The sequence below is a fragment of the Podarcis filfolensis genome, assembly GCF_964270895.1.
Source record: "Podarcis filfolensis genome assembly, chromosome: 13".
Classification (NCBI taxonomy): Eukaryota; Metazoa; Chordata; class Lepidosauria; order Squamata; family Lacertidae; genus Podarcis; species Podarcis filfolensis.
The window spans coordinates 31,263,718-31,285,412 of record NC_139615.1 but is presented as its reverse complement, the minus strand read 5'-3'; the positions used below and the strand labels follow the sequence as shown (position 1 = coordinate 31,285,412).

General features: G+C 45.4%; 1 protein-coding gene across 4 annotated transcripts in view; it reads left to right on the top strand.

Moving 5' to 3' along the window:
- Positions 1-21,695, top strand: part of ARHGAP23 (Rho GTPase activating protein 23) — a 171,861-nt gene that overhangs the window by 71,820 nt on the left and 78,346 nt on the right. Inside the window, exon 1 of one of the 4 annotated variants that reach the window (XM_083582340.1) lies at positions 4,340-5,216. The exons of the other annotated variants lie outside the window; for them this stretch is intronic. Within the exon in view, the coding sequence (XP_083438466.1) occupies positions 4,896-5,216 (321 nt within the window). The 5' untranslated portion in view covers positions 4,340-4,895. Of the gene's footprint in view, positions 1-4,339; positions 5,217-21,695 lie in introns of those variants that run through there. 4 annotated transcript variants of the gene reach the window in all.

Sequence of the window (21,695 nt, the reverse complement as noted above, 5' to 3'; positions counted from 1 at the left end):
GAATACTTCTTAGGACCTCCCCCTAAGTAACAGCACCCTGTGGTTGGAGGAAGGGGGGGTTCCTGTGAGACTGGACAGGACTAGACTGAAGGTTTTAGTTAACCCCCAGCTTCCAAAATAAATATTAAGCCAGCTTGACTACTTTGGGGGTTTCTCCCTCCCCTCCCTTGCTGGGCTCTTATGCTTTCACCAAATATACCTACGATTCGCTTCTCCCAGTATCTATGGATGGCTTTTGCAGCTTTTGTTTCTGAAAGTTAAGCCCCATTTCCAGTGACTTGTACTACCAACCTTATTTTTTCGATGCAACCATGAGGGCTAGAAACTTTTCCTTGCAAGACAGATTCTGTGCAGGGTCTCAGTTGTTCCAGCCATGCTGCGGACATGTAAATAAGAGTGACTTCCTGCTGGTTCTCGCGTCGTTGTTTACATCTGTATTCCACCGATGTTTTTCTAACATCTTTAGATCAAAACGTGCCCACTGTTTAATTTTGGCAGTTGCTGTAGCGTAGGCTGGGTAGGAGTGTGAGCTATGAACCAGGAAGTTGCTAGTTCTGATCTCACCTTTGCTGCATACTCACTCAGTTTCAGAATCCTAGATGCAATGTGGGGATAATACGCAACCGTTGTAGGGATTACAGAAAAAATGTACGTGAAGCACCTAGGAAATCGCTAAGAGTGGTAACTGCTAACAGAGTAAAAGGTTGAAAATTTCTAAGAGTGGTAACTGCTAACAGGAAAAGGTACTGAGGTGTACGCATGCTGGAAGTAATACCTTTGGCCAGTACTTCTGATAACAGAGTTACTCAGGATGAAGACCGGTGTAATAAAAGAGAGCTTATGGTGCATCACTTGGCTGTGGGATGAGCCCAGTGTTTTAACTGTAACTGCAGACTTGCATACAAGTGATATCAGTACCTCAAATGCTACTTCAGCTTTCAGCCTGGTGTCTCCCAGTTCTTCAGCTTAATTCTTAAAAAATAATAATAATTAAAAGCACTGCACAAATATCCACACTTTTATCTATTCATTTACATCTTACTGGTTTTCTCAAGTTTTCAAAAAACACCGCAAACAACTCCGGAGTTTAGGGTGGAGGTAGATTTTTAGTGAGACCAGCCAGTCCAGACCATGTACTGCATCAAAGTTTTAACAACAGTGGCAGAGCTTGATCCTGAAGCGGAAAGGTGTGTTTGGACGGCAGGCAGGGTGGGTACTCCCAGATCAGATTGCTCCTCTAAAAAGCTTGTGCCTTTTTACACTCTCTGCATGTGCTATTGGATAATTCTTTCCTTTATTGCTAGTTGTGGCCAAGCTCTTTCAGAAAGAGCAGGCTCTAGCGAACTTAAATTAAGCCCTCACAGTGGATAAAAGCTTTTCGTATACTGTGCCTTGCCAGCTTGTAAGTCTCCCCTCTCCAGGCTGGAGGAACGCTATCCAAACTAGGTTGGTGTCAGACGTGGATCCCATCCCATCTAGTTGCGCCTCTCCCCCCCCACCCCGCACCCCCTCCCCCAAATGCACAGCCGGCTAGTTCCAGCTCATTAAACAGGATTGCCTCCATAGAATTGCCCCCGCCTGCAGCACCATGATTCCTTTGTTAGTCTCAGATTAGCATCCCCAAGGGTGCTGATTCTGCAGGGGGGCATTGGCGAATGGGTTAATTTATTCCTGTGTCCCCTCCCAGCAGCAAGGCTATTCCCTGTTCCCAATAACCACTTAAAAGTGACTCGCTAGCCTGATACACTGGGATAAAGATTACAGAGGTAGGGCGGGGGGAACTGGGGGAGTCCATTGTGCTTTTCATGCCCAGAGCTTCATCAAAAAGTGAAACATTCTTTATTCTTCTCTCCCCGCCCCCCCCGCTGCATTTTGAGGGGGGCTCTTTGCACCTGTCCAGCTTTGGTCTTGCCATATGTGTCTTGGGAGGGGCACAAGGGGACATAGGAAATCCCTTCTTTTGCTGATCCTCTTAAAACACTTTAGGAGGCATTTTATGTCCTCTCCTATCTCACCTCCTCCCTATCTTGCTTTAATTTTCCAGCGATTGTGAATTGTTTCGTTAAATCACAGTCTGCACCATCCTGAATCCTTAGGGGTTAGCAGAATATTCGTTTGTACAAAAATCAGTTATGTGTCAAAACTTTTTTTTTTTAATTGGAGCTTTTCATTGCACGTTTTGAAAATGTTTATAAATTGTTCGCCCCCGCCCTCCGCTGGTGCATCCCGTATTTTGGGGCGTTGTGTAGGTAACAACCATTCAGAAGCAAAAATCTGCTGCCGGCTAAGACAGCTGACTAAAGAATCACATGGAAAATTATTACGAGCTTTAAATATCCTGCGAAAATTCTCTAGCAAACGGCTCCAGCAGTCAGAATTCCTGGCTCTCTCCTGGCTTAATGATGGCCAAAATAGAAAGACCTTAGGAAAGTGTTTGGGGCTTGAGATACGGGAAGCCTCTGCACTTGCAGTGGAGGTGCACACTACTCACAGACTTATTGCTGCTGCAAAAAAACCTCATTGGGGAGTAATGTTTAGACGCCTCTTTTGTGCACATGTGAATAAGCCCTGGTTTCTGCAATCCATCTGCTGCTTTCTCTCCCTCACCCCGCCCCGTAAGCAGATCATGCCTGCTTGTGCCAGCATAAACTTTATGCATGTATTATCAGGTTCTTATTATAACATTGTAAGTTTTCCATGTGATGAAGAAGCATGCATGAACCCAAAGCTTGCTACCATGCCTGCCACCAGTATAACCAATGCACACAGGCTGTGTGTGTTTGTGAGCGCATTCCTGTCTCCAGCATTCTTTCCCTTTGAAGAAAGCTGAACGCATAGAACAGTGCTAACTGCTTCTTCTGGTGGATCAGATAAAATGAGCCAAGCTGCAGATCTACTAAAATCCTCCCTACCAAAGACCTCATTTCATCAAAGTTCCCTGTGTGTTGGAACCTGTGGAATCCTCTAGATGTTGCAGGATTACAGAAAACCAGTGTGGTGTAGTGGTTAAAGTCATGAACGCGGTCATGAACCTTACTGGGTGACCTTGAGCCAATCACAGCCACTCAGTCTAACCTACCTCACAGGGCTGTTGTGGGGATTAAATGAGGGGGAGAACCATGTGCACCACCTTGAGCTCTTTGGAGAAAAAGGTGGGATATAAATGCAATAAGTAAGTAAGTAAAGTTCCCATCGCTCTTTACCCACTGGCTGTGCTAGCTGTGGCTGATGGGAGGTGGAATCCCAACAAAATTTTGGAGGGCTGTAGGTCCTCCACCCCTGTCCTAAATGCATATACTCCCTTCCCTGTCGTCGTGACAATGCACAATGTTCTTTTTGTTTGCTTTTTTGGCATCCCTTTGGACAGTTCAGTTGGAACACCACTGTCTTCTTCTTTCCCCACCATGGCCTAGAAATCTAGCAAATGAAAAGCTTGTAGTCTGTCTTAATATTTATTTTTTGTCTGTGTAAGAAGAGGTTTCTGAGCGGTAGTTCTATGGGTCCACCTCCCTTGCCTAGCATGGCTTGCCCTTTGGCGGCTCCTGATTGAGAGGACTGCTGGAATGGAAATCCTATGGCGCAGGGAGGACCAGGAACTATGGAGTGTTATGGTTGGATGTGGAGAGTTGGCCGGTTAAATCACCCTGCTGTGTGGCTAGAGGTAATGGAGGTAGACCTGTTCTGATTTTTTAAAATTTCTGCGGAACATGCTTGATACGTTACTGTTCGCTCCTTGGGGCAGAGACTTGTCTTTATTGTTGTTGTTACCCTTGCTTATATTGTTCTGTCAAATGCCACACACACACTGATGGCATTGTGTAAACAAACACAAACGCTGCAATAATAGGCTGAGGTTTATATAAAAAAAATCAAGCTCGAGCTTAAAGCTCCTCTGTTTCTTTGCTTCCTCCCCAATTAGCAAGAGTTCTGTTATTTCATGCATAAGCTAGAGTTGGCCAAATCTGGCCGTGACCCTGAGTTTCCCAGTGCTCAGGATGCAGGGAGCCAGGGGTAGGAGGTGCGGGGAGAAAGGAAAACCGTCCCCCATCTCTCTCTTTCTGGCAAGTGGGTGAGCGCTCCAGCTCTCAAATAAGTTCAGGAAGGAAGGAAGGAAATTGTATGTTCATGCTGTGATTTAGAAGAAATGCAGAGGATTTAAAAGAACATAACACCAGCAAGAACACTATCCCCCCTCCCCGGCGTGGACACTGAGATGGAGTCAGCTGGAGTGGGCTGGGTCACATAGGGGTGGGGTGGGGCAGAGATGGCCTGATACCTCAGAGCAGCTGCAGGGCTGTCTGTGCGGAATGAACACGAGGGAAGCTCCATTCTCTTTCTGTCTGCCTAGCTGTCAAGTCACAACCTAGTCTCTCTGATTTGCATCCATCTCATTCCCACCAGGCAGAATTTGCTGCCACTGCTGCCTCCTCCTCCTCCACTTCTCCCCATGTAATTAGTTTTCTCTGTACAGTCTCAGGGCTTTTCCCTTTCTGCTTCCGCCTGTTGTAGGAAGAGGAGTGTGGTATTCTAAGGCCAGTTGCTGTTTTCTCTCTGAGTGTGTGTGTGTGCGGAGATATCTGGCGTGCCCGGACTTGGAAATCCTCAATGTTTTGCCCATGATACATGAGACGGGAGACTTGAGACAGAGCAACATCTTGGATAAGGAGGAAAAAACAAAATACAAGCTAGCAGATTTCCTACCGAAGTTGTTGAGAGCAGTCGAGAAGAACGTCCACTGTCCAAAGAGTGTGGATGGAACCTAACCAGCCTGGCGCCAGGAGTTAAAAGATCCAGTTTGAAATCTCTCTTTATTCACCTATCCCGAGTTTCTTCCGATCTGCCGGTTCTGTCACTTCAGCTTTGCTGTGCCAGGAATTTCCTCATCTGGGAGTGCAATGGTAGAAGAAGGCACCAGCCGGGGGGATCGGGCTCCCTGTGGTGGCGGGCCACGGGGACCCCCACGCCCTCCAGCCCCGCCGCACCGTGGCATCTCAGTGGTGGGCAAAGCCGTGTGGAGCGTGGCACGAGCAGGGAAAGGCTGGCGCTTTGAGCGAGCTGTCGGCGTCGATTGCAGCTTGCCCGAACCCCGTTGCATCTGGCTGACGAGTTTGCGGAACGACAACACCGAATGGTGGGAGAAGCGGTGGCGCCGTGCCGGGGCAGGGATGGCTCGGCAGAAGTGCCGTGCACGACCCAGAATAGAGAGGAATTTCACGGTGAGAGAGCTATATTGCCTTCGTGTGTCGTGTTTGTGTGCATATGTATTCCCTTTCAAGGCAGCTCTGAAGGGCAGCTCTGAGCAGGTCATTCCTTCTCAGCCTTGTTTCCCCAAATTTGTAAAATAGGGAGGAATTGTGACCTGCCTTTTGGTGAAGTGGTTGGGAGAGTGACTTGAAAGGGAAGACTTCAGATTGTTTTACTGATGTTTGTGGCCTGCGTGTTTCTCTTGCCTACTGGGACATGCTTTGAGCCAGAGCTTAATGCATTCTCTGTGCATTTAGGAAATGAGAAGAAGTAATAAAAAAGGGCAGCTTGAGCTTGTATGTGGAGTATTTTCCTTGCCAGTAACTGCAGCCAGCACTATCTGAAATTGGGGAGTGGGGCAGCTTTCAGGTCAAAACATGCATCTCCTGGGCAGACTTGAGAACTGGCACCTCATTTTAGAAATCAAGGGCTGTTTAATTTCCACATCCCATGAACAATGATCCTAAATTTTCCTAGGGCACATATATAACAGGCACTGTGGTTGTGCTGGTTTTCTTTTGTTTGCGAACAGTTGTGTTGGCAAATGTGTTTGAACACCCATCCAAAGTGGATCCCTAAATGGCAGGATCAGGACACCGTGGTGGGTGAGCAGGCTGGATTTCAAGAGGGCAGATACCATGAAAAGAATTAATCATAGTCTCACCGTCTTGCCTGCCCTTGGGGATAGCTTGCTCACAGCATCCGTTTCCATGCTATGTAATATGGGAATACTTTACATAGCAACACCCTAATGACAAGTTACCTTCTTGGGTTGTTCCTCAATTAGATAAGGATTTCATTCTGCTTGTCAGTTACTAGATCTTTAAGTAGCTTTGTGAGCCTGTAGGGTTAGAAAGTTGGACTTAAACCTGGGAAGTTTGGCACCAAATCTTTCCTTGAATACTGAGTTGCAACCTGCCCAGAATCTTTCATTTGTGTGTGTGCATTTATATCCTATTACACTATTCTTTCTAGTATTCTTTGTACCCAATTATCCTTGTGGGGCGGCTTATATAGGGGTGCTCGGAAGGAATAGTCACAGTCTCTTTGCAAGATATATTTGAGTGAGAGGTAGTGACTGTCTCACAATAGCTTCTTGAGTTTCATAGCTGAATGGGGATTGGAGCCTATGTCCAAGCCTAGGTGTACATTGCATTTTAATAGAACGGTAGCATTAAAGTCCTGTGCTCAGGCAATCCTCCTTATGATGCAAGCTAAAGCTGAGTTCTGCAACCTGTGAAAGTTGCATGCTTTAAGAAAGTTTCCACAAGTGTGCATATAATTTGTTCAGCAGGGTGTTTGAAATATTTTGCATAAATTTATTCCAGTTATTGCTGGGAGTGGCAATGCATAGAAGCCCAACTCCCAACCACTGAGAATCATTCTTCACCTTCTCCTCAGGCTTCTAAGAATTCACTAGTCGTTGCCCAGCATATGTTCACAGCCAAGAGGGTCTCTTGATGTTTCTTTGTTTTTAATGAAAGCTGAGATTCTCAGGAAGCGGGAGTCTTTGTTTCCCCCCTGCATATAATTGTGTGTCTTACCTCCACAAGTTCCATACTCCACCTACTGCACATTAGAAAATATATGATTTTCCTCCCTCCCAATTAAGGGCTAGAGTTGTAAGTGTATCATTAAGTGGAGTCTTTTCGCTTAAAATAATGTCTTTAAAATAGTGCCTATCTCTACATGCTGCCTTTCTGCCAACATGCTCAGAAGTTTGCAGCTGTTGGAGACGTACGTCCAAAGCAGGGCCAGTGTCAGAAGTCAGCATCGTTGGGCATCTGCCAAGGCCTGCCCCTAGCAGAGAGCCCACTGCCAACCCCAAGCGCTCCCTGCCAACCCCTGCTGCTCCTCTTTGCCATCACTGTCTGTTCACCTGCTCTCTCCAAGCAGGTCAACAGTGACAGCAGCAAGGAGAAGGTGGAGTAACTTCAGTTCACCTTTCCCTTTCCTTTTAGGCACAAGCTGACAGGGCAAATGAATGGGCAGCGCCAGTGATATGGGGCTACTTTGGGGAGAGCTGGGGCATCATAAGAGCATTAGAAGTGCACTGCTGGATCTAGTTCAGCATCCTGTTCTCACACTGGTAAGCCATATGCCCATGGGAAGCCTGCGAGCAGGACCTGAGTGCAACAGCACTCTCCTCTCTTGGGTTCAGGGATTTGCTGCTGCCTCTGACAGTGGAGCTAGAACATAGCCCATCAGGGATAGCAGCCATTGGTGATAGACTTGTCCTCCAAGAATGTGTCTAATTCTGTTTTAAATTTGTCCAACACAGCGACCATCAGGTCCATCACTACATCTTGTGGGAGGAAATTCTGTATTTTATCTGTGTGCAGTGTGAACAAAACCTGGAGCCAACACTTGATTCCAGGTGTTTATGCCTCTCTCCGTTTCCTTGGGAGATACTGCAGTTTTAGAAATGTGCTTCTAGAACCTAATAAAAGCAAATGATAAAAAGCAGATAAAACATTGTTCCTAATTAAGGGCTGTTAACATTGGCCATCAAATGCCTGTCCAAAGGTTTCTGAAAACGACTTGGTCTAGAACTGTTGCAAGTCATTAGGGGGAAAGACTTCTGTTCTGATAGGGCATATTTACACACACACCTCGAACTGTGTTTAAAATATGGCATATGGTGGAAGAATCAGAGGAGGAGCGCTTGGAAATATATTAAACCCTATATGATTGAGAGGGAAGGGTGGTCCTAAGGGTTGTATTGCATAATGTACAGTGGAACCTTGGGTTGCGAATGTGATCCATGTGGGAGGCACGTTCGCAACCCGCAGCGCATCTGCACACGCACATGCTGCGATTCGGTGCTTCTGTGCATGTGCAAAGCGTGATTTAGTGCTTCTGCGCGAGCGCTGAAACCCAGAAGTAACCCATTCTGGTATTTCTGGGTTCGGTGCGGCCGTAACCTGAAAACGCGCAACCCGCAGCGTTCGCAACCTGAAGTATGACTGTATTCTGCTTCTGTGATTTAAGTTTTCAGATAATACGGGGGATGATCATTGAATTAATTATTCCCCCTTCCCACCCCCGAAAAACCTTATAAGATCTGCATACTTGCTTTTTCTGTTTATATGAAAACTCTGATTCTTAGAATACTGAATTCCACAAAGTGTTGTAAATAATCTCTCACCTGGTTACCTTTATGCAGCAGGTAAAGCTTCCTTCCAGAGAAATTTTACAGTGGTTGATTCTCTTCTTCCCAGTCTCCCCTTAGGCCACAAAGATACTTGCATATGTTATGCATATGGGCTAGTAAAACATTTTATAGGCTAGTGACTTTTCTGTGTACACTGTTATTTGCATGTGTGTGTTTTGTAGGGTTTTTATTTTATTTTTTAGAAAGACATCCTATATCAGTTTACTAAGTTGATGGTATCAGATGCCGTAGGGAGAGGGAGTTTAAAAAGGGGTAGGCTGGTATTGCAAGGAAAGCTTAGGACATAACTAAGGAAGGCTAGAATTGATTGATTTATTTTAAACCATGCTTCTGAAGTGTGTGCATTGACCATTATAGAACATGTGAGCTCTCTATATATTAAGGGCAGTGGATGTTGATTGATTCTCTGTTATATAGCACCATCTATATATATGACCCTTTATAGAGGACAGGTCACTGCGCCAGCAGATTGACAGTCTAAACGCAAAGGATGCAACAGAGGAAAGAGATGAAAAGGGAGAGGCAAAATGTAGGTGGATGGGTTAATATTTAAGTGTCTTATAAATCGACCTGGCTTACATGTAATGCTAAGCCATGGTTTGTTTTGCTTAAGTGTGGTTTGCTTGTATGTCTGAATTAGTTCAAGCCAGCTAACTGTGGCCAACAAACCAGATAGTGAAATCATGGTTTGAAATTGGCTTATGAATCTCAGCTTGCATTAACCACGGTCTCTTGGTACACCCAAGCTGCCATCCTGGGTGCTGATCGAATCCTGACCACTGTCCTTCTCTCTTAACTTCAGTTAGGGAACTTTTAAGCTTTTATCCTAAATTGGCTTGATCCTTGTCATATCTCTGGCACCTGAGGGTGTCTGGACTAATTCCTGCTCTTCAGTGGTTGCTGAGTTTGCCCTGTCAGTCCTCTGGAATAAAGCTTGGCTCTTTTACGTACGAGGAACTTCACTTATCATTCTTGGGCTGTGGCAGGAAACCTGAGAGTTTACCCATATGTAACTGACTTTTTACCAGGATGGATTGGGTTTATATATTAAACAGTGCTGTATTAGAGTGGGTCTTGCTTTTTCTGTTATGGAGAGGAAGAATAAAATTTTGGGGTAACTATCACCAAACGTTCATTTAAACAAAGGCAAACAGTGTTTTTGAAGGTGCTGTTTGGGAGGACATACTATAATCAGGGGTTGACAAGCTTTTTAGGCCCATGAGCACGTTTGGAGCTGTAATGGACTCTGGTAACTTCTACCTCCCCTCACTTCATCAGCCCCCTCCCCTGCAGCTGTGAGACAGAACAAGAAGAAGCATGCACACACATATTTTGTTTTTCAAAGGGATCTGACCAAAAGTCGGATCTCATAGAGTTAGTTTGAGTATTGAAAAGCAGGTAGAGGTGAAAGAGGAAGTGGGAAAGAGTGTCACTCCTTCAGTGCCATATACTGTTCAAGGGGTGGAGGAATAGCCACTCTCAACACCTCATGACAAAAGGTACACCAAGTGTGCAGGCAGGGGCCTCCGAGGCTTTGTGGGCACTAGGGGAAAACTTCAGTGGCACCATTGTGCCTCTGGGCACCACGTTGGTGACTCCTGTACTGTTCACATGTGGTAGGAACACAGGAAACAGTAGTATACCATGCTGGATCATTGATCCATCGACTCAGACAGGCAGCTGCTCTCCAGGATTACAATCAATTGTCTATACCAGGCTTCCTCAACCTTGGCTCACCGGATGTTTTGGGACTACAACTCCCATGATCCCTAGCTAGCAGGACCAGTGGTTAGGGATGATGGGAATTGTAGTCTCAAAACATCTGGAGGCCCGAGGTTGAGGAAGCCTGGTCTATACCATCACTTTATCCTCATAACTGGTGGTGTCAAAGTGCATGCTTTTGTATTATTCAACGATCCCTGCCCCAAAATACACTCTCCACTTTCCCCCCACTGGGAGGATCGTGTATTTATTTAAAAGCATTTTAAACTGCTTAATATTTTTTTAAAATGTCTTTCAGTGATTTATACTATGCACAATATATAAATAAGAACAGTCACATCCTCTCCTGATTCAGATGAAACCGAGAAGTAGAACTGGGTGTCATCCGCATACTGATGACACCATGCCCCAGTTTTCGTAATGACTTCTCCCAGTGGCTTCATATAGATATCAAACGATGTTGGGGGTTGTATAGTGCCCTGTGGCAACTCATACCATAGCACAGCTGCCAGGGGGCAGACATAAAGCCCCCCAAAGCTATCCTCTGAACCTGGCCTTGTGGGTAGGTAGGAGAGCCACTGCAACACAGTGCTATGAGTTCACAGTTCATGGAGATGACCAGGAGCATACTGGGGTCAATGGTATTGAAAGCTGCCGAAAGATCAACCAAGAGCAACAGGGTCGTTCTCCCCCGTCCTCTCGCAAAGGAGGTCATCCCTCAGGGCAACCAAGGCCAATTCTGTCTCATGTTGTGTGAGGTCATGGGAGGATTATCCCAGCATCCTCTCTGGTTCTGCTTTTTAGAGAGAAAGTGATCATTGATTCTTTGGTGGACAGGGGCATTCTGGGAAGGGTCCTCACTCTGCTATTTTTTATGTGAGCTGAAATAGGAGTGCATATAGTCTTTTTTACAAGAAGCCTGTGTTCTTCCTTTTTCTTTTCTCAGTAAGATTAAAGAAGGTTAAAATGTTTGTTGATGTTTCTTGCTTGTTCTTGTGAAAATGGTTTGAATAGCTTTTGAATTTGTGGTGGGATTTATGCCAGGCAACATTACATGCACATCCACTGTATAAACAACCACAACAACGACAGCAACAACACAAAAAACCCACCCTTTCCATATTTTACCTCAGTAAAGATTTGTTAGCAAAAGTTCTCCGGAGTCACTGTGAGATGGATGTGGAAACTCGAGCCATTAATACACAGAACCAGACCACACTCTGGAGCAGTGTGTCGTTTAATACCAGTACTGAAAGCACTCCTTCTCTGAAAAAAAGTCCTTAAGCCACAGTTCTCTGAATTCCCCCTCCAGTATACCACTGGCACAAACATTTTAGTTTTAGTTTTACTTAGGAATTGCTTGAGTGAGAAGACTGCCTTGAGTGGCAAGGCAGGTGCTAGTAGAAATTTTTGTTGTGCTGATCACTTTCCTATACAAGTGGTGCGGGGGTTCCTTTCCTGACCCCCACGTGCATTGGCAGCGCTCACATAAGCCCACCCTGTTCTGCCCCATTCTGCCTCACCCCTGCCCAGCCCCATTCCACCCTGTTTTGGGGCCACTTCTGGGAGGAGGCAGTGTGCACGAACGTGCATGAATTGGACGCACTTAAAATGGTTGGTGCCTGTACTTACATGGGGCTGGGATGCATCTTGTGGGGTGCTGTAACAACTGTGGCCTGCTTCATGTGTTTCGGTTTTTTTGCATGTCCCTGTATCATACAGGCTATGTGTATAAGGTTTAGTGCATTAGGAACATGTATTTGTCATGGGTGCATGCCTCAGTAACTTAGTATTGGTTGAACCTGCTGGCTAGTCACTAAGGAAAGGGTATATGTTTATCTCTCCTACCATGTGGTTGCACCCTTTCAGGAGTGCTTTGTGGTATGTGCCCACATTAGACAAGCATTTTAAAAATCATTATTGCTGTTGCTTCTTCTTTGGCTCTCCTTTCCTCTTGTTTCTTCTCCATTGCCCAATATCAAAACGGAGCAGAGATATCACTTAGGATACTCTGGAAAGCAGTCAGATATACTGATGCTTCTGTATAAGTCAGTAACAACAACAGCTGCCACCATCGGCGTGTGTGCTATAGATGAGCACTAAAAACCTAACTACGAATTTAAGGGGTGGTGTAGAAGGATGGGGCACAGAAATCCTCTGCACTTTGCACTGTGTCTCTACTTCCTCTGCAAATCTTTTGTTTCCTGTTGTCCGGAGCTTCTGCCTTTCAGTACGAATGAATGAACAAGAGGCTGCCCGTGCAAAAAAAAGTTTTAATCTGTGTGCTTGGCTTGCAGCGCATCCGCCGTCCCTTTCCGAGGGCCGCCGGGTCGCTTGACAATAGGAAGCAAACTGCCGAGCAGACAAAATGCACATGGAGAATGACCTCGGGGCCAGGAAGAGAAAAGGGACATGGGGACTGAGGCAGGCGTAGGGCGGGTTGGAAGTATTATTATTATTATTATTTGGTCTGCATTTTTTTGAGCCCGGGGATCTACAAGAGGGTGAGTCAGTGCAGGCTGTGTTCCCGGGAGAGCCAAGTCAGGACAGCTCATTTGCAAAAATTGGGTGTTGTTTGGGGAAGGTGAGAGCGCATTAAAGTAAACCTGCAGGTCAGGCCACTTGGATCGCTCTCGCTTGGGCTGTTGAACCAAGTGACCCAGTTCAGAACCAAGTGACCCAGTTCTTAAAACTATTCTAATATTTATTTAATTATACTTCTATTCTACTTAATATACAGGATCTCCAAGCAGTTTACATCAGTTTTAGAGGGACATCTGTTTCAGTTCAAGAAAGCTCTGCTGGATCACACCACTATCTTGTCCAGTATTAAGTTTTTTACAGTGCCCAACCAAATGCATATGGGAGAGAGAGTAATATTCACGTGCTTTTAGGGCAACAGTGAAGTGTGGCCCTACAGGTGTTGTGGGGTCCCATCAGCCCCAGCCAGCATGGCCCAGTGGTCAGGGATGATGGTAGATCAGCAATGTTTGGAGGACCATAGGTTCTGCCACCCCTGTTTTAGGGTTTTAATTTTGATCATCTTCCTAACAGCTTTGCAAGATGCAGTGTAATCCTTCCCCATGGTATCTCTCTCTATACCCCTTTTCACTTGGCACAAGCTCAGTAAAATATATCAAATTCCTAAGTATTGGAAAACAAACTTCTAGTATCCAGTGTCCAGGGGCCTGCCATGGATAGGGATGGAGAAGAGATCTGAATTGTGAGGTGTCAGTCTCAACATTTTCAAATGCTTGGAATTTTGTACCTGCTTTTTCATCACCTTCCTCTCCTGTCTCCTTTTACCTGAAACAGCTTCCCCTTTCGTACTCCTCAGGCCTCTACCCTATCCTCCGGGGCCCTCTGCTTCACCAGCAAAGCCTGCCTCCTAGAACCCTCAGAGCAGCACCTTGCCTGCTTTTTCACTGCTGCTTTAACTTCTTCCCCCTCACCTTCGCTGCTTCCTTTCAGTCCCTATCCTTCAATGCCTCATCTTCTCCATTCAGGCTGTCAGCCCTACTGAGAAGGAAGAGTGTTGCTAGAATGTTGGTGTCAGCACTGAGCTGTAGTCAGCTGCAGAAATGCAATCCCTGGCAAGATTTGGTATGGAGTTGGATGGTGCCCTGGAGCCGATCTCTAGGTGGGTCAGTCTGAGGTCAGGGATCAGGTGGAAGCCTAGGATCTGAGCCAAAGGGGAGCTTGGCACCAAGCTGCAGGAAGGGAGCATGCAGAAGGGCAAGCAGACTAGGAAGAGAGAAGTTAGGCGGCAAGACAGGTGTGTCCGCAGGATCCTCCTCTAATAAGTTAGGATGAGCCTTGCTGGTCTGTGCATTTTCCCTCATCTTTGAGAGTTGAATTGGGTTTGCCATCAGGAATATACTAACTGGAATGCCCCCTGATCCCGACAGAGAGTTGTGAGGCATCGGGTTCAAGTTTGTGCAACTTGGATCAGAGCATCGGGCTCAATTCTCCAGTTCTGAAAGTGGGGATAATTAAAAAAATAATATGTGGAGACCTGAAGCTGACATCCTGTTCCAAATTGCACAATCCCAGAAAGCAAGTCCCAGTGACTTTAGTGGAACTTCCTTTTTCTCCAACCCCACCCCAAGTGTGTTCTTTCTGAAGTCTTGTGTGTCTTGCAAATGTGGGTGTGCCTTTTCATTTTTCTCTTGTTTTGACCAGCTGTCCCTTTCCGCCTCCCTTTTGCACCTGAGCGGCAGCCATAAGGCAACTCCAGGAGCTGATATCAGAATCTATCTACCATATTTTTTGCTCCATAAGACTCGCTTTTTCCCTCCTAAAAAGTAAGGGGAAATGTGTGTGCGTCTTATGGAGCGAATGCAGGCTGCGCAGCTATCCCAGAAGCCAGAACAGCAAGAGGGATCACTGCTTTCGCTGCGCCGTGATCCCTCTTGCTGTTCTGGCTTCTGGGATTCAGAATATTTTTTTCTTCTTTTTCTCCTCCAACAACTAGGTGCATCTTATGGTCTGGTGCGTCTTATAGAGCGAAAAATACGGTATCTATCTATCATCTATCTATCTATCTATCTATCTATCTATCTATCATCTATCTATCATTATCTATCTATCTAATCTATCTATCATCTATCATCTATCTATCTATCATTCATCTATCTATCATCTATCTATCTATCATCTATCCATCCATCCAAAAAGATGCACAGGGAAGAGTTTATATCGGACTCTTCTCCCATCAATCAGAAAGCTGCATTGTAACTTGATCAGGGCTTACCAGTAGATTTATTTGAAATCACATAGAAAAGCGGCTGGATGATTTTAGGCTTTTGTTTCTGGACTTAATGGACCCCCTTTCCAGACCTGGATCTAATCCTGCTTGTGTCTACTTCTTGTTTTAATAAACTTGGGCGTGTGTGGATGGTCTGTGAAGAGGTATGTTTCCCATACAAGATGCTTGTGGCTTCCTAGTTATCTGATATGCAGGTGCCTGTTAACCATTCCAGCAGGGCATGATTTTCATTCACCTTTTAAGAACGAGATGTGAATATCCAGGGCTAGATTGAAACGCAGCTGCAGTGTGTTGATGTGTGGCCCAGGACACACTGCTGTGCTACAGGTGACAACTGGGGTTCAGTTCTTCACTTATTGCACTGCAGCCTTGAGGCTGCATGGGGGGGTGGGGGAGAGAGTAATGTTTGCACAAAATTATGGATTGCACATGACTTCCAGTGTTGTCTTAGATGTCACAGGGGATCATGTGCCTTTTAGATTGTACACTATGAACTCTTCCCTTGCATCTGGTTTACACTTGAAATGCACACTTGTTTTTGAACTGTACCACTTCAGGGTCAAGGCGGGGGAAAATAGGGAGCTCATGCTCTATTATGCATGAACACAAAATAATCTGTGCATAGAGAAGCAGCATGTTGGCTAAGAAGCTAGGCAAGGACCCTTCTTTCTCTGACATGCTGATTAGGGATGCACAGTTATGTATGTATTTATATTTGAAGGAGGATTCTGTCATCCAAGCACCCATTTGCCAAATGAAACTTCCGAGATCAGACAAAGATTAACCAAAAATCAGCTTTCAGTCACCTTGTTCTAGAGAATGGATATTGTCCCAAAGCATCTTTTGGAATCTCTGTGTGGTCAGACCATCCCTGTGCATGCCAATGTCTGATTATAGCACTGTGGAAGAAGCTACCTATTTCACCTGTGAACGTTGTGCATAGTCTTGGTTTAGATTGCTCTCTGTCTGAGCCTCAGTGTTTCATAACTGTGCAATGGGAGCAGTTAGCAATTCTTGTTTTACTTATTTAAAAATTATTACTGTTCTTCCAAAAGGACTTTATCAGAAGAAAAGAAAAGGGTGGGGGAATATTGTATTGCAGATACTTACCACCGTTCCAGAAACTACAAATTATTTATTTTATTTGCTAAAACATTTTTGCCAAGCTCTCAGGGTATTTGGCAAGCTCACAAGGCTCTGGTATCAGTATTAAATTCAAATGTCACCTGTCAGGACTGTTGTGTTATCGGGGAGATAAAGGTTGAAAAGCACCTTGCAGAAATTATTGCTGTTGTAAATAAGGAAATCATAATAAGAAAGATTTCTCAGATTCCGATTCTGCTCAAGGGCATAGAGGAGTGTGAGACAGAGGCGTACTGGTACTTCCGGATTCTAATTCTGGCTTTGCCCATCATTCATTATGTGACGCATGGCAAATCATACACACCTGCTAAACCCTGCCTCAGTTTCACTATCAGGCTGTTTATTGAGCAAGGTTGTATGAGCTGTGGGTAACTTAATTTGTTCTCTCTCTTTTTAAAACACTTGTTTATTGAGGTTTTCAACTGAGTATTGACAAAGCAGATATTGTAAGAAAAGGATAACATAAACTGAAACATAAATTAACACAGACATTCCTTTTGTGGGTGGCAGTATGGAAGTCAGTAGTTTATTTTGTTAAGCTTAAATTTCAACTCACTTCGTGTTCTTTTGATAAATTATTATTATTATTATTATTTATACCCTGCCCATCTGGCTGGGTTTCCCCAGCCACTCTGGGTTGCTTCCAACAATATTAAAATACAATAGTCTATTAAACATTAAAAGCTTCCCTAAACTCTGGGCTGAAGGTTGGGGCCACCCCTCTAAGTCCATGCATTAGTCTCACCAGGAGGAAATGACTTTTATAGTTTTGGGTGTGTGCATTTTCAGGTTGCTATATAGTCAGCAAGTACATTGAAGTTCCTAAACGAAAAGGGCTTATAGGGAAAACCACACACAAAATCCATTCAAATGCATGACGTGTACATGTGCCAGGATAAGCTCCAATTTTACCATACAATAGATAGTTCTCATGGAATGGCCTACACTGCATGCTCCCCCCCTACACAGATACTTGTTGCATGCCAATTTCAGTGTTTCATGGTGGCCCTGAAACTAGTGGCGCAGCAACAGGTTGACTGTTGTTAAAACCTTACGCTTTTGTATGCTGCTGCCTATTTCATGACAGCCTAGTGCTGCTTCTTTTCCTGGCTCCTTCCTGAAACTGGTAAAATGAGTGACCCGTTGGCCTGGTAAATGGCAGAGCTGACCCCAAATGTAGGAGAGGGAATAGGGTGTTCTATCCACATGGCGGAATGAGATGGCAGAATAGACTGCGCCACCTTTGCCTTTTGTTTGTTTGTTTGTTTTAACTTGTAGGAAGTTTTCTACATAAGGGATTGTTTTTAAAAATGATACAGTCTGCTGTATGATCTCAGGATTCTGCCACTTCATTCTTAGGTGTCACCCTGTGTTAATATTTAAGTAACAGAGGAGAACTCCCTGATAGCTGGCAGGATAACGTTGATGGGGTAGAAAGCTCAGGTGTGATAGAGTGGAGATGGGGGTCAATGTGGAATGATTGGCTGCACAACTGAAAGATGGAAAACAACTGGTGTGGAGGCCCACAGATAACTTGTTTCTGGGCTTCTTCTAACATCCATGTAACTAGTAATTGTTCATAGCCTCCCTTCAGATGCTGCATAATTTTCCTCTTTCCACTGGGTTTGAGTGCCTTTGCGTATGTTGTGGTTGTATTAGCAGCAGCATTGGATATACATACCTATATACAGTGGTACCTCAGATTACAGACGCTTCAGGTTACAGACTCCGCTAACCCAGGAATAGTATCTCGGGTTAAGAACTTTGCTTCAGGATGAGAACAGAAATCGCGCGGCGGCAGCAGAAGGCTCCATTAGCTAAAGCGGTACCTCAGGTTAAGAACAGTTTCAGGTTAAGAATGGACCTCCAGAGCGAATTAAGTTCTTAACCCGAGGTACCACTGTATTTACCGTATTTTTCGCTCTATAACACGCATCTGACCATAACACGCATGTAGTTTTTAGAGGAGGAAAACAAGGAAAAAATATTCTAAACGAAACAGTGGATGTATGATTTTTATGGTTCATGCTGTGGCCACAGACATGTGATCTGACAGTGAGTTTGGGGTAGCCCAATGCAAAAATCCTGAGGATCCATGTGGATCCATGCTTTGTAACCACGTTTTAAGTGGGGAGGGAAGGAAAAGAACTCAAGGGACAAGGAGCACGCGTGGGGTGTGTGGAGAAGGAGCTTTTCTGCGAGCTGAGCGGGGGGGGGGGGGGGGAAGAGCACTGTTGCTTTAAAGGTATACTTAAGGTATTTGCCCTGTGCCTGGGTTTTTTTTCCATTTAACAGTTTGCAGCCTTTTCCTTCCGCTCCTTGTTTTGAGGCAGAATAGATTTGAGCAAGTGAGGAGGACTTGGATTGCAGGGGATTCGCCATTAGCTGTGTAAAAGCGCTCCTCCTTGCAGCCTGAATATAAGCAGCCACCAGCAGCAATAGAATGGAGCACAAAAAAGCGGTAGGGGCACTAGGACCCAGACAATGCTCAAATCTATCCTGCCTGAAAATAAGCTGCTCTGTCCCCGCGGATCAGCTGAGACGCGGGGATTTGCGAAGTTTCCCCCTCTCCCTCATGCCCTCCCCAGCCTTTTTTTTTACTTCCTGGTTTTCACTGCGCTGGCTCAGAGCTCGAGGTTGGTTTTATTTTGCTGCTGGTTGCTTAAATTTTATCTTTCCTGCCATCCCTCTGCAGCCTCACTGCTCTGTTTAGAGAGCGCACGGACTTTTGCTAGCTCCGTCCCTCCTCCCGTGTAAGCGGCTGCTGCCGGCTTTGCTGCCATGACTCTCCTTCCCTCCCTCCTCCCCGGCTCCAGGTCGCTTTAAAGCAAGCAAAGCGAGAGCCTCGTAGAGTGTGTAAGCGGCTCCCGCTTTGCTTGACTGATGGCAGCCATGGCTCCGATCCGTGCATTCGCTTCATAACACGCACAGGCATTTTCCCTTACTTTCTAGGAGCAAAAAAGTGCGTGTTTTGGAGCGAAAATTACGGTATATAAGTATACGCATTGGGGTACCTGATCCAATTCAAGGTGTAGTGCAGTTTTTACAGTGGATGGTAGTCATCTTCCATAAAACTCAAGTGGGCTATCATAAGGAGAGTGAGAGGTTTAGAACAGTGAGATGGATGTGGAACGGATTAGAGAACAATTTGTATACACCTTGAGCCAGGAGAAATGAAAATTGAGGGGAGGACCTTAAGAGCAGCTTTCAAATATTTAAAAGCAATAAAGGAGACATAGGACAATTACTCTCTCTTACCCCTGAGGGCAGAGGAGAAAAAAAAAGAACAGGAATGTACAGGAAGAACAGGAAGTTAAATCTAGGTTAAACTGAACATACCCTTTTATGCAAGATGATGAGTTGGTATGGTTGCTTTTCATTCCGGGTCAGAGGTGGGGCGTGATTGCCTTGCCCCTTGCTATAATTGTGAACCAAATATTAAAAGCTTGCAGCTGCTAGTTGCCCACAAGCCTCCCTAGCTATTGGTTGACCTGCTGTGATGTCGTGCTGAGGAAACAGTTAATCCCAGTCAGTGACTTGTGTTGATGGAGAGAAGGAAAGTCATTTTAGATCTAAGGACAGGAGAGAATTGGGATTTGGAACCCAGAGACTATTTTGGAAAACTCAGGCTTGAACTGTTGGTTGTTCAGCTTAGGCAGAGGGAAGTTGTCGAAAGTGAAAATGCAGTTTGAATTGTCTCCCTTTTTGTGTTTACTGTGCATAAAATTAGCATGGATTCTGTGTCTGGAAGCTGAAATCTGTGACTTGACTAAAGTTGTCGAGCAAATTTGCATGCATTTGCTTGTTTTGGCATAATTTTCCTTTTGTGGTTCATTGGGGGAGACTATGCAGAGCACCCAAGCTCCATTTCCTGAACACTGCAAGTCTTGTGGAGCTTCCCTCTGGTTCCCAACATCAGGTGCTGCCTGTGTATGAGCTGATTCTGAGAGCCAGAAGTGTTATCAGCCTATTGCTCTGAATCTTCAGAAAACTGACTTTGCTTCAAGTAGCAGAGCCTACATTTAATGCATCCCAGCATGTCAGCCAATTAAAAAAGGCTAGCTGGCAAAATCTTGTACTAGCCCACCTGCCCACATATACTTGCGCTTGTCCCTCTTAATATGAACCAGATCCTATGATGTTCATCTTGTGGTGAAGTGGCACTGGGTTCCATCACACATCATTTCTGCAATTGACACTCCACACCAACAATCCCATGAGGTGGTGCTCCTATAATCTGCTGCATAAATGGGAAAATAGTGTGGGCTGGGGAGCAATTTTGAGCAGGCATATTGAAAGAAAGTCTTAAGCAGCTCCTCCTCCTCCCCCGGTCGTCTTCTCTCTGTTTCAGCCTCCTAAGGCTGCATTTATTATTTTTACACACACACGTACATGTTAAGAGGAAGAGTCACAAAAATTCCCACCATGCTCATCTTGACCCTAAATATGTAGCAGGCCAGATGTTGTGGCAGGATACAACTAGGATGATCCTGGACCTTTAATAGGAGAATGTAGGGAGCTCTTCCTGGGTTTGAGTTCCTCCCCAGTCTCATTTCTCATGTTGGGTGGACCAGCCAGCTGAGTCCAGTTTCCCAACACTGATCTACACCTACTCAACAGCCTGTAAGATCCCACTACTGTTTCCTCTCTCCTTAAAAAAAAAATACTTTCCTGTTTTCCCCTTCCAAAGCAACAGCAGTACAGCACCTGAATTTTAACACCCTGGGCAGCTTGCAGAATTTCTTAGGCCCATTAGTTGCTTTCTTAGATGCCAACTGTATTCGCCTGCCACTCAGCCTCCTGTGCTGAAGACGAATGCCAACAAAGCTTCCAGTGGAGGCGAGAAAGGAAGTGGCATGTTTAAACCCACCATCCCTTCTGTTTCCCTGCACTCCCCGCCCAGCCCGAAATCCTAGCCTAGTCTTACTGGCACAGCTCCTGGCGTCCTTCAGGCTGGGGCAAACCAGCTGATGTGGCACAACTGGCGACCGCCTCAGGGGCTGCTTGCTGGCAGACGGAGTTGTCTGTTGTGGTAAAATATAGCTTGTTGTAATTACCCAGGGTCCCCAAACCTGCCATTTTCTCTGTTTGTAATTGGGCTCCAGGAATGATAAACAGCAGGCCTTTTATGGTTTCTCCGGCTGTGAGGCAGCGGCTGTCGCCATTACTATCTTGTTGTCCCAGGGAAAAGAGTTCCAGGTGCCCAACTTGCACTTCCTACTCGGAGGCTGTTAATACAAGTGATGCTTAAATATATGCACATGCAATGCTTATAATTGCATCCCCTTAGTGCCCGTATTTCAAATGCAAAACCTCCTTAGTTGGAAATTTCATTTGCTCCAAAAAAAAAAATAAAAAATAGCTCCCTTACTGTCATGCTCTCTCCCACTGTGCCAATTATCCATAAGTAGTATATCCAAGGGACGCGTGTGGCGCTGTGGGTTAAACCACAGAGCCTAGGTCTTGCCGATCAGAAGGTCGGCGGTTTGAATCCCCGCAACGGGGTGAGCTCCCGTTGCTTAGTCCCTGCTCCTGCCAACCTAGCAGTTCGAAAGCACATCAAAGTGCAAGTAGATAAATAGGTACCGCTCAGGCGGGAAGGTAAACAGCATTTCCGTGTGCTGCTCTGGTTCACCAGAAGTG